The following is a 12,575-nucleotide window of genomic DNA, read 5'->3' on the forward strand; positions in this document are numbered from 1 at the left end:
GGGACGGGGGCGGGGGGACACTGGGGACACTGGCGATGGCACCTGGGGACACATTGGGTGCTGGGGACGGAGGCGTGGGGACACTGGGGACACTGGGGAGGGGGCGCGGGGACGTGGGGACAGCGGGGGTGGCGCTGGGGGACACGTTGGGTGCTGGGGACGAAGGTGTGGGGACACCAATGACACTGGCAATGGTGCTTGGGGACACGTTGGGTGCTGGGGACGGGGGCGTGGGACACTGGGGACACTGGGGAGGGGGCGCGGGGACGTGGGGACAGCGGGGGTGGCACCTGGGGACACGTTGGGTGCTGGGGACGGGGGTGTGGGGACACAAGGACAGCGGGGGTGGCACTGGGGACGCGTTGGGTGCTGGGGACGGGGGCGTGGGGACACCAAGGACAGCGGGGGTGGCACTGGGGGACACGTTGGGTGCTGGGGACGGGGCGTGGGGACACCAAGGACACCGGGGGTGGCACTGGGGGACGCGCTGGGTGCTGGGGGATGGGGGCATGGGGACACCGATGACACTGGCAATGGCACTTGGGGACACTTTGGGTGCTGGGGACGGGGGTGTGGGGACACTGGGGACACCGGGGATGGGGCACAGGGATGTGGGGACAGCGGGGGTGGTGCTTGGGGGACACGTTGGGTGCTGGGGACGGAGGCGTGGGGACACCGATGACACCAGGGAGCGGGCACGGGGACATGGGGACAGCGGGGTGGCGCTGGGGGACACGTTGGGTGCTGGGGATGGGGGCGTGGGACACTGGGGACACTGGCGATGGGGTACGGGGACATGGGGACACTGGCAATGGTACATGGGGACACGTTGGGTGCTGGGGACGGGGGCGTGGGACACTGGGGACACTGGCGATGGCACATGGGGACACATTGGGTGCTGGGGACAAAGGTGTGGGGACACCAAGGACACCGGGGATGGGACGCGGGGACGTGGGGACACCAGGGAGGGCACATGGGGACACGTTAGGTGCCTGGGGATGGGGCCGTGGGGACACTGGGGACACTGGGGATGACACATGGGGACCCACCGGGTGCTGTGGCTGGGGACACGGGGACAGCGGGGACGGGGCGCAGGGACGCAGGGACACTTGGGACGGCACATGGGAACCCGCCGGGTGCTGGGGACAAGGGACAGCGGGGACATTGTCACCCCAATGTCCCCCCTGTGCCCCCAGCCCCCACGCCACCCTGATGTCCCCAACCCTCCGGGTCACCCCAGTGCCACCAAGCCCCGATGGCACCTTGATGTCCCAACCCCCTGTGGCACCTCGACACCCCCAGACCCCCGTGTCACCCCGTGTCCCCAACCCTCCGTGTCACCCCAGTGCCACCAAGCCCCAATGGCACCTTGATGTCCCCCACCCCCCATACCCCCCCGATGTCCCCAGACCCCCATGTCCCCTTGATGTCCCCATCACCCCCCTCTTCCCCCCAGATGCCCATGAGGTCCTTGTCACGGGCCACCATGCAGGACCTCAGGCCACCATGGGGGGTCACAAGCCACCATGGGGGGCCACAAGCCACCGTGGCAGGACCTCAAGCCACCATGGGGGGGCCACAAGCCACCATGGGGGGGTCACAAGCCACCATGGCAGGACCTCAAGCCACCATGGGGGGGCCAAAAGCCACCATGGGGGGGGTCACGGGCCACCATGGCAGGACCTCAAGCCACCATGGGAAGGGTCACAAGCCACCATGGCAGGACCTCAAGCCACCATGGGGGGCCAAAAGCCACCATGGGGGGGTCACAAGCCACCATGGCAGGACCTCAAGCCACCATGGGAGGGTCACAAGCCACCATGGGGGGGATCTCAAGCACCATGGGATGGTCTTGGGCCACCATGGGTTGGGCACGGGCCACCATAGGGTGGTCTTGGACCACCATGGTGTGGTCTTGGGCCACCATGGGTTGGGCCCAGACCACCATAGGGTGGTCTCAAGCCACCACAGGGTGGCCTCAAGCCACCACGGGGTGGTCTCAGGCCACCCCGGGGTGGTCTTGGGCCACCATGAGGTGGGCTCAAGCTGCTGTGGGGTGGGCCTGGACCACCGTGAGGTGACTCGAGCTGCCGTGGGTCGGGCACGATCTGCCACGGGGTGGGCTCGCTCGGCCGTGGGTGGGCTCGCTCGGCCGTGGGGTGGACACGCTCGGCCGTGGGTCGGGTGAGGGGTCGTTGGGACCCCTTGGCCACCGCTTGGACCTTGGCCTTGCTCTTTGGGTTGCCCCAAGTAGGAATTTTTGGGCAACGAGAAGTAGGGGCCGGTGAAAAGGGATTGTTGGGCTACCTTCATCCAACCTTGGGGTGCCAGGGCCTACGTCACCTGGGTGGCTTTAGCGGTGCTGGTGGCCCCGGCGGTCTTGTTGGGGGGGCTACAGGTGGCGGTGACCCGGGCCTTGGGAGGGCGGGGCCAACGGGCGGGGGTTGGGAAGAGCCAGGGCCAAGAGCCACCGGATGGCGTTGGTGGTCTTGGGGGTCTACGTGGGGTTGTTGGGCCCCCTTCTTCTGCGCCCAGCTGTGGGCGGTGTGGGACCCCCGGGCGCCGGTGGAAGGTGAGGAGGGGGGGAGGGGGTGTGGGGGGGGTGGAGGTGGGGACATGGGGACGTGGGGGGATGTGGGGACATGGGGGGACATGGGGGGACGTGGGGACATGGGGGGACGTGGGGGGACGTGGGGACATGGGGGGACGTGGGGACATTGGGGGACATGGGGGGATGTGGGGACATGGGGGGACATGGGGGGACGTGGGGACATGGGGGGACGTGGGGACATTGGGGGACATGGGGGGATGTGGGGACATGGGGGACATGGGGGGACGTGGGGGACATGGGGGGACATGGGGGACATGGGGACATGGGGGGATGTGGGGACATTGGGGGACATGGGGTCATGGGGACATGGGGGGACATGGGGGATGTGGGGACATGGGGGGACGTGGGGTCATGGGGACATGGGGGACATGGGTCATGGGGACATGGGGGGACGTGGGGGCATGGGGGGACATGGGGGGACATGGGGGGACGTGGGGGCATGGGGGACATGGGGGGACATGGGGGGACATGGGGACATGGGGGGACATGGGGGGACGTGGGGACATGGGGGACGGGTGGGACATGGGGGGACATGGGGACATGGGGGGACATGGGGGGACGTGGGGACATGGGGGGACATGGGGGACGTGGGGACATGGGGGGACGGGTGGGACATGGGGACACGTGGAGATGGGGATGGAGATGGGGACATGGGGACGTGGGGATGGGATTGGGGAGATGAGGATGGACATGGGGACAAGGGGGGACAAGGGGGGAACATGGGGATGGGATTGGGGACACGGGGGGGACACGGAGGTGGGGACATGAGGACGAAAACGGGGACACGGGGAACCTCCAGCCGCCCCCCTCCGGGGGGTGCCGGGGGGTCCCGGGGGTGCCGGGGGGTGCCGGGGGGTGACGGGGGTGCGTGCCCCCCCCAGGCCCCGCCTTCACCATCCTGATGCTGCTGGCCAGCCTCAACAGCTGCACCAACCCCTGATCTACGCCGCCTTCAGCACCAGCCTCTCCCGCGCCATGGCCCGCATCCTCTGCCCCTGCCGCCGCCGCCGCCCCTAGCGCCGGGGCACCCCAGTGCGAACCCCACCAGCAATAAAGCGGATATTGGCCCCAAATCCCCCAGTTTTGGGGGCGCCTTTTTGACCCCCCCCATCGCGTCGTCCCCTCCCCCGCCGTTCCCATGGCGACGCCTCCCTCCCACTCGCCACCGCGTTCCCATGGCGACGCCCCCCTCCCACTCGCCACCGCGTTCCCATGGCGACGGGACGGCCCATTCCCTCCTCTTCCCCCCCCCCCCACCTTCCCTCCCGCCTTGGTACGCTCCATGCAAATAAATCCCTCCCCCCCTCAGCGCGGCCAATCAACCGGCGCGGTGGGTGGAGCCCGGCATCCAAATCGCTGGCCTATGAGAAGCGAAAGGGCGGGAGAAGGGGAAGAGTGACAGCAGAAGGAGCCTATCGGCGGGGGGCGGTTGCCGCAGAGCCCGGCAGCCAAATCGCTGGCCTATGAGAAGCGAGAGGGCGGGGAGAAAGGGAAGAGTGACAGCGCAGGGAGCCTATCGGCGAAGCGCGCCGCCGTGTCTCTTCGCGGCTGCCGTAGCCACCGCTTTTCCCGCCCTCCCGGCCGCCGTACCGGGCCGGTTCTCCCCCCCCTTCCCCTCTCCGGTTCCCCCCCCTCCCTCCCCCGCCATGGGCTTCCTCAAGCTCATCGAGATCGAGAACTTTAAATCTTACAAGGGCCGCCAGATCATCGGGCCCTTCCGCCGCTTCACCGCCATCATCGGCCCTAACGGCTCCGGTGAGACCCGGGGGGGGGGGGCGGGGCCAGGCCTCGCCGTTATCCCGGGGGGGAGCCCCTCACCTGCTCAGGGCCTCTCCCATGATGCACTGCGCGGGGGGGATCCCAGAATTCCCTGGGGTCCCCCTCAGATCTCACCCCCCCCCAAATCCTCCCACCCCCCCTAGCCTCCCCCCCCCCCCCATTCCCTGGGGGCCCCCCCAAACCTCGGGGTCCCCCCCTTCCTCCTCTGACCCTCATTTGGGGGGGGGTTCCCCCATTCCTCCTTCCTCCAGCCTCCCCCTCTCACCCCCCTCCATTCCCTGGGACTCCCCAAGGCCTGGGGTCCCCTCCTCACCCCTCCCCAAGCCCTGGGGTCTCCCCCAAACGTTGGGGCCCCCCTTTCCTCCTCTCACCCTCCTTTTGGGGGGGTCTCCCCTTTTTCCCCTCTCTTCAGCCTCCCCCGCTCCCCCCCCCTCCATTCCCTGGGGTTGCCCCCAAACCTTGGGGCCCCCCCCTTCCTCCTCTGACCCTCCTTTGGGGGGTTCTCCCCTGTTCCCCTCCCTCCAGCCTCCCCCCCTCACCCCCTCAAGCCGTGGGGTCCTCCCCAAGCCTTGGGGTGCCCCCCCTTCCTCCTCCCACCCTCTTTTTGGGGGTTTCTCCCCCGTTCCCCTTCCTCCAGCCTCCCCCTCTCTCTCATTCCCCCCCATTCCCAGGGTCCCCCAAGCCCCGGGGTCCCCCCAACCTTGAGGTGCCCCCCTTCCTCCTCCCACCCTCCTTTTGGGGGGGGCTGTCCCCCATCCCCGCTTCCTCCTCCTTCTCTCCTCACCCCCCTCCATTCCCTGGCGTCCCCCCTCATCCCCCTAAACCCTGGGGTCCCCTAAAGCCTTGGGGTCTCCCTTCACCCCCTTTTCTCGCCCCCCCCCGCAGGTAAATCCAATCTAATGGACCGCCATTAGCTTCGTCCTGGGGGAGAAGACGAGCAACCTGCGGGTCAAAACCCTGCGGGATCTGATCCACGGCGCTCCGGTGGGAAAACCCGCCGCCCAGCCGCGCCTTCGTTAGCATGGTTTACTCCGAGGAAGGCGCCGAGGATCGCACCTTCGCCCGCGTCATCGTCGGTACGAGGCGGGGAGGGGCGGGGGACGGATGCATTTTTGGGGGGTCGCATGCTTTGAGGGCAGGGGGAACGTTCTTAACGCCCCGAAATTCCCCGGCGTAGGCAGCTCGTCCGAGTATAAGATCAACAACCGGGTGGTGCAGCTGAGCGAGTACAGCGAGGAGCTGGAGAAGTTGGGGATCCTCATCAAAGCCAGGAATTTCCTCGTCTTCCAGGTTTGGGGGAGCTTGGGGAGGGGGCCCTGAAGGTTTTTTGGGGGGGTATGTGTGGGTTTAGGGAGGTTTCGGGGGGTATGTGTGGGTTCGGGGGGGATTGAGGGGGGTTTTGGGGGGGGATGTGTGGGTTCGGGGGGGATTGAGGGGGGTTTTGGGGGGGTATGTGTGGGTTCGGGGGGATTGAGGGGGGTTTTGGGGGGGGATGTGTGGGTTTGGGGGGATTGAGGGGGGTTTTGGGGGGGTATGTGTGGGTTCGGGGGGGATTTAGGGAGGTTTTGGGGGGTATGTGTGGGTTCGGGGGGATTTAGGGAGGTTTTGGGGGGTATGTGTGGGTTCAGGGGGATTTAGGGGGGGTTTCGGGGGGGTATGTGTGGATTCAGGGGGATTTAGGGAGGTTTTGGGGGGTATGTGTGGGTTCGGGGGGATTTAGGGGGGTTTTGGGGGGATATGCGTGAGATTGAGGGGATTTAGGTTTTTTTTTGGGGGGGTATGTGTGGATTTAGGGGGGTTTTGGGGGGCTATGTGTGAGTTCGGAGGGCTTTGGGGCGATTTTTGAGGGGGTATGTGTGAGTTTGGGGGGGGTTTTGGGGGGCTATGTGTGAGTTCGGAGGGCTTTAAGGGGGTTTCGGGGGGGTATATGTGAGACTGGGTGGATTTAGGGGTTTTTGGGGGGGATATGTGTGGGTCCAGGGGGTTTTGGGGGGGTATGTGTCGGTTCGGGGGATTTAGGGTTTTTTTGGGGGGGGTATGTGTGGATTCAGGGGGATCTGGGGGGTCGTGTGTGGGTTCAGGGGATTTTGGGGGGGTATGGGTGGGTTTGGGGGGCTTGAGGGTATCCCCCCCCGATACCCCCCCTCACCCATTCCCCACCCATGGGGAGCCCATGAAGATTTAAGGGGGGGTCTCCCCCATTCCCCCTCCCTGGAGGGAGAACCCAGACCCCCGTGAGGACTTGAGGGGGGTCTTCTGTGCCCTGACACCCCCCTCACCCCATTCCCCACCCGTGGGGGACCCCATGAGAATTTGGGGGGGCCATCCCCACCCTGCCACCCCCAACCACATGGTGCTACGACTGCTCCCATTCCCCCTCCAGCAGCCCAAACCCCCGTGAGGATTTTGGGGGGGGGGGGTCTCCCCATTCCCTCCATGGAGGGAGAGCCCAGACCCCCGTGAGAATTTGCGGGGCGGGGGTCTCCCCATTCCCCTCCATGGGAGGGGAGCCCAGTCCCCCGTGAGGATTTGGGGAGGGGGGGTTGTCCGTGCCCTTCACCCCATTCCCCAGGGGAGCCCCGTGAGCCGTTTGAGGGGAACATTTCCCACAGAGGGGAAACCAAGACCCCCTCCCCGTGCAGATTTGAAGGGACACCCCCCCCATTTTTTTTTTTTAGGGCGCCGTGGAATCCATCGCCATGAAGAACCCCAAGGAGCGGACGGCGTTGTTCGAGGAGATCAGCCGGTCGGGAGAGCTGGCGCAGGAATACGACAAGCGGAAGAAGGAGATGGTGAAGGCGGAGGAGGACACGCAGTTCAACTACCACCGCAAGAAAAACATCGCCGCCGAACGCAAAAGAAGCCAAGCAGGAGAAAGAAGAGGTTTGAGGGGTGACGCGGGAGGGGATCCCACATCCTCATCGCGCCCCCCCCCTTTCCCCGCCCCTCGATGCTTTATTTGGGTTTCGCCTCGTTAGGCGGATCGTTACCAGCGATTGAAAGACGAAGTGGTGCGGGCTCAAGTGCAGCTGCAGCTTTTCAAGCTTTATCATAACGAAGCGGGAAATCGAAAAACTCAATAAGGAATTGGGCTTGAAAAACCGGGAAATCGATAAAGATAAAAAAAGGATGGATCGGGTGGAGGACGAGCTGAAAGATCGGAAGAAAGAGCTGGGAAAAATGATGAGGGAACAACAACAGATCGAGAAGGAGATCAAGTGAGGCACCCCAAAAACGGGGAAGGGGGTTCGCTGGGAAGCTCCTACGCCCCCCTCACCCTTTCGTTTTTTACAGGGAGAAAGATTCGGAGCTCAACCAGAAGCGTCCTCAGTACATCAAGGCGAAGGAGAACACCTCGCACAAGATCAAGAAGCTGGAAGCGGCCAAAAAATCCTGCAGAACGCGCAAAACAGTACAAAAAGCGGAAGGGGGACATGGACGAGCTGGAGAAAGAGATGCTGTCGGTGGAAAAAGCCCGGCAGGAATTTGAGGAACGGATGGAAGAAGAGAGCCAGAGCCAAGGACGCGACCTGACGTTGGAGGAGAACCAGGTAGGGCTCATCCCGGCGCTCCGGGTAAATTTGGGGAGCCCCCTCCCCTCACCCCGTTGTCCCCCCCCCCTCTTTAGGTGAAGAAATACCACCGGCTGAAGGAGGAGGCCAGCAAACGCGCCGCCACGCTGGCCCAAGAGCTGGAGAAATTCAACCGGGATCAGAAAGCCGACCAGGATCGGCTGGATCTGGAGGAGAGGAAGAAAGTAGAGACCGAGGTGAGGCTGGGGGGGCCCCCCCAAACCTCCCAAGACCCCCCCCCGTGGCCCCCACGGCCGCCCCCTCAGCCCCGCCCCCACGGCCGCCCCCTCAGCCCCCTCCCCCTGCCCCCCAGGCCAAGATCAAGCAGAAGCTGCGGGAGATCGAGGAGAACCAGAAGCGCATCGAGAAGCTGGAGGAGTACATCGCCACCAGCAAGTGAGACCCTGTCCCCAAAGCGTCCCCCAGCGTCCCCGAGCTGGCCCCTGTCCCTGTGTCCGTGTCCCTGGGGCAGCCCACGAGGTGTCCCCCATCCCCATGTCCCTGTCCCCGTGCCCCTAGGGCAGCCACCGAGGTGTCCCCCATCCCTGTGACCCCATCTCCGGGTCCTCCAGGCAGTCCCCAAGGTGTCCCTTGTCCCCTTGCCCCTGTCCCCATGCCCCTGGGGCAGTCCCCAAGGTGTCCCTTGTCCCCATGCCCCTGTCCCCATGCCCTTGGGCAGTCCCCAAGGTGTCCCCTGTCCCCATGCCCCTGTCCCCATGCCCCTGGGGCAGTCCCCAAGGTGTCCCCTGTCTCCATGCCCCTGTCCCCATGCCCTTGGGCAGTCCCCAAGGTGTCCCCTGTCCCCATGCCCCTGTCCCCATGCCCCTGGGGCAGTCCCCAAGGTGTCCCCTGTCCCCATGCCCCTGTCCCCATGCCCCTGGGGCAGTCCCCAAGGTGTCCCCTGTCTCCATGCCCCTGTCCCCATGCCCTTGGGCAGTCTCCAAGGTGTCCCCTGTCCCCGTGCCCCTGTCCCCATGCCCTTGGGCAGTCCCCAAGGTGTCCCTTGTCCCCATGCCCCTGTCCCCATGCCCTCAGGGCAGTCCCCAAGGTGTCCCCTGTCCCCATGCCCCTGTCCCCATGGCCCTGGGGCAGTCCCCAAGGTGTCCCCTGTCCCCATGCCCCTGTCCCCATGCCCTCAGGGCAGTCCCCAAGGTGTGCCCTGTCCCCATGCCCCTGTCCCCATGCCCCTGGGGCAGTCCCCAAGGTGTCCCCTGTCTCCATGCCCCTGTCCCCATGCCCTTGGGCAGTCTCCAAGGTGTCCCCTGTCCCCGTGCCCCTGTCCCCATGCCCCTGGGGCAGTCCCCAAGGTGTCCCCTGTCCCCATGCCCCTGTCCCCATGCCCTTGGGCAGTCCCCAAGGTGTCCCTTGTCCCCATGCCCCTGTCCCCATGCCCTCAGGGCAGTCCCCAAGGTGTCCCCTGTCCCCATGCCCCTGTCCCCTTGCCCCTGGGGCAGTCCCCAAGGTGTCCCTTGTCCCCATGCCCCTGTCCCCATGCCCTCAGGGCAGTCCCCAAGGTGTCCCCTGTCCCCATGCCCCTGTCCCCATGCCCTCAGGGCAGTCCCCAAGGTGTGCCCTGTCCCCATGCCCCTGTCCCCATGCCCCTGGGGCAGTCCCCAAGGTGTCCCCTGTCTCCATGCCCCTGTCCCCATGCCCTTGGGCAGTCTCCAAGGTGTCCCCTGTCCCCGTGCCCCTGTCCCCATGCCCTTGGGCAGTCCCAAGGTGTCCCTTGTCCCCATGCCCCTGTCCCCATGCCCTCAGGGCAGTCCCCAAGGTGTCCCCTGTCCCCATGCCCCTGTCCCCTTGCCCCTGGGGCAGTCCCCAAGGTGTCCCTTGTCCCCATGCCCCTGTCCCCATGCCCTCAGGGCAGTCCCCAAGGTGTCCCCCATCCCCATCTCCTTGCCCCCGAGCCATCCCTCGTTGCCGTCCCCTCATCCCCCTCCCCTGGGGGCCCTCCCCCCGCCCTCAAAGCATCCCCCCGCCTCTTCCCAACCCCCCAGACAATCCCTGGAGGAACAGAAACGCCTGGAAGGAGAATTAACGGAAGAAGTAGAATTGGCCAAACGCCGGATCGACGAGATCAACAAGGAGCTGAACCAGGTGATGGAACAACTGGGGGACGCTCGCATCGACCGGCAGGAGAGCAGCCGCCAACAACGTAAAGCCGAAATCATGGACAGCATCAAACGCCTCTATCCCGGCTCCGTCGTGAGTCCGACACCCCCGAACCCCCTCTCTGCCCTTTCCCCAACCCCTCGGCTTGGTGCTAACCCTTTTTTTTTTTTTGGGGGGGGGTGTGTGTTTGCCCCCCTGTAGTACGGCCGCCTCATCGATCTGTGCCAGCCCACGCAGAAGAAATATCAGATCGCGGTGACCAAAGTTTTGGGGAAGAACATGGACGCCATCATCGTGGATTCGGAAAAAACGGGGCGCGATTGTATCCAGTACATCAAGGAACAGCGGGGGGAGCCCGAAACCTTCCTCCCCCTCGATTATCTAGAGGTGGGGTGGGGGGATACCCCGCTTTTGGGGTTGTTGGGGCTCCCTGGGGACCTGGAGGGTGCGGGGATGGCGCGAGGATCCCTCAGGGATGAGGGTCTTTAGGATTTGGGGGACCCCCATGTAACTCCTCAGGGTGTTTTCTGGGGTTTTGGGGACCCCGTTTAACCCCTCAGGGTCCTGCAAGGGGTTTTGGGGACCCCGTTTAACCCCTCAGGGTCCTGCAAGGGGTTTTGGGGACCCCATTGAATCTCTCAGGGTCCTACAAAGGATTTTTGGGGGTCCTGGTCAATCCCTTGGGGTCCTCCCAGGGGTGTCAGGGTTTGGGGGGACCTCGTGTAACTGTGCGGGGCTCAGGGTCATCCCTGGGGTTTTGGGGGTGCCCCATTTAACCCCTCGGGACTGAGGATACTCCCTGGGGTTTTGGGGGGGTCCCACTTAACCCCTTAGGGCTCAGAGCCTTCCCTGGGGTTTTGGGGGTCCCCGTTTAAACTCCCTGGGACTCATAGCCATCTCTGGGGTTTTGGGGGTCCCTACTGAGTCCTCTGGGGCTCAGGGCCCTCCCTGGGGTTTTGGGGGTCCCCGTTTAAACCCCCTGGGACTCATAGCCATCCCTGGGGTTTTGGGGGTCCCTACTGAGTCTTCTGGGACTCAGGGCCCTCCCTGGGGTTTTGGGGGTCCCCGTTTAAACCCCCTGGGACTTGTGGCCCTCCCTGGGGTTTTGGGGGTCCCCGTTTAAACACCCTGGGACTCGTGGCCGTCCCTGGGGTTTTGGGGGTCCCCGTTTAACCCCCTGGGCCTCAGAGCCATCCCCGGGGTTTTGGGGCTCCATATCGAATCCCCTGGGGCTCGTGTCCATCCCGGGGCTTTTGGGGGGTCCCTGTTAAACCTTGTGGGACTCGTGGCCGTCCCTGGGGTTTCGGGGGGCCCCTGTTGAACCCCCTTGGGTGACAGGTGAAGCCGACGGACGAGAAGCTGCGGGAGCTAAAGGGGGCGAAGCTGGTGATCGACGTCATCCGCTACGAACCCCCCCACATCAAAAAAGCCCTTCAGTACGCCTGCGGCAACGCCCTGGTCTGCGATAACGTCGAGGACGCCCGGCGCATCGCCTTCGGGGGACACCAGCGCCACAAAGTGGGGGTCCCCCGCCTCCCCCCAACACCCTAACCGCCCCCCGGGGGGGGTCCCCGCCGCTTACCCAACACCACCACCCCCCCCCCCTTTTTTTTTTTCCAGACGGTGGCGCTGGATGGGACCCTCTTCCAAAAATCGGGGGTGATTTCGGGGGGGGCCAGCGACCTGAAAGCCAAAGCCCGGCGCTGGGACGAGAAGGCGGTGGATAAATTGAAGGAGAAGAAGGAACGGCTGACGGAGGAGCTCAAGGTGGGGGGGAAGCGGGCAGGCGGACCCCATTTTCCCCTCCTGGGGTCTCCCCCAATCCCCTTTTCAGGCTTTATTGTTCCCCTGTGAATCCCCAAACCCCTTCCATCGAACCCCAAAGCCGTGTCCGCGCTCCCTCAGGCTCGTTTTGAACGTAAAACGGGTCGTTTGGTATTTTTCCACGCACCATGTGGACACCAAAATTGCTCCTTTTTTCGCCCAAAAATTGCTCCTTTTTTCGCCCCCAAATTGCTTCTTTTTTCCCCCCAAAATTACTACTACTTTTGCTTGTTCTTTCCCCCCAAAACTTCATCGTCTTTGGCTTCTTCTTTCCCCCTAAAATTTCGTCCCCTTCGGCTTCTTCTTTCCCCCAAAATGTCGTCCCCTTCGGCTTTTTCTTTCTCCCCAAAATTACTCCTGCTTCTGCTTCTTTTTCCCCCAAAAACTCCGTCCCCTTCGGCTTCTTCTTCCCCCCCAAACTTCGTCGTCTTCGGCTTCTTCTTTCCCCCAAAAACTTCATTGCCTTCGGCTCCTCTTCCCCCCCCCCCAAAACTTTGTCCCTTTTGCCTTCTTCCCCCCTCAAAAACCCCATCTCCTTCGGCTTCTTCTTCCCCCAAAACTCCGTCCCCTTCGGCTTCTTTATCCTCCCTAAAACTTCACCCCCCCCCCCAAAATTTGGTCCCTTTTGGCTTCTTTTTTCCCCAAAAAAACTCCGTCCCCTTCGGCTTCTTCCCCCC

General features: G+C 64.5%; 1 protein-coding gene across 1 annotated transcript; it reads left to right on the top strand.

The window, feature by feature from the left end:
- Positions 1 to 4,224: 4,224 nt before the first annotated feature.
- Positions 4,225 to 11,928, top strand: SMC1A (structural maintenance of chromosomes 1A). Its single transcript, XM_075139573.1, is given in 17 exon segments — positions 4,225 to 4,366; positions 5,276 to 5,295; positions 5,297 to 5,392; positions 5,394 to 5,466; positions 5,568 to 5,680; positions 7,069 to 7,245; positions 7,247 to 7,273; positions 7,369 to 7,452; positions 7,454 to 7,608; positions 7,685 to 7,792; positions 7,794 to 7,941; positions 8,019 to 8,159; positions 8,276 to 8,358; positions 9,960 to 10,167; positions 10,276 to 10,461; positions 11,413 to 11,592; positions 11,695 to 11,928. Coding segments are annotated over 17 exon segments (2,142 nt in total). The 5' UTR covers positions 4,225 to 4,257.
- The last annotated feature ends 647 nt before the right edge of the window (positions 11,929 to 12,575 follow it).

This window comes from Calonectris borealis, unplaced genomic scaffold (genome assembly GCF_964195595.1).
Source record: "Calonectris borealis unplaced genomic scaffold, bCalBor7.hap1.2 HAP1_SCAFFOLD_368, whole genome shotgun sequence".
NCBI lineage: Eukaryota > Metazoa > Chordata > Aves > Procellariiformes > Procellariidae > Calonectris > Calonectris borealis.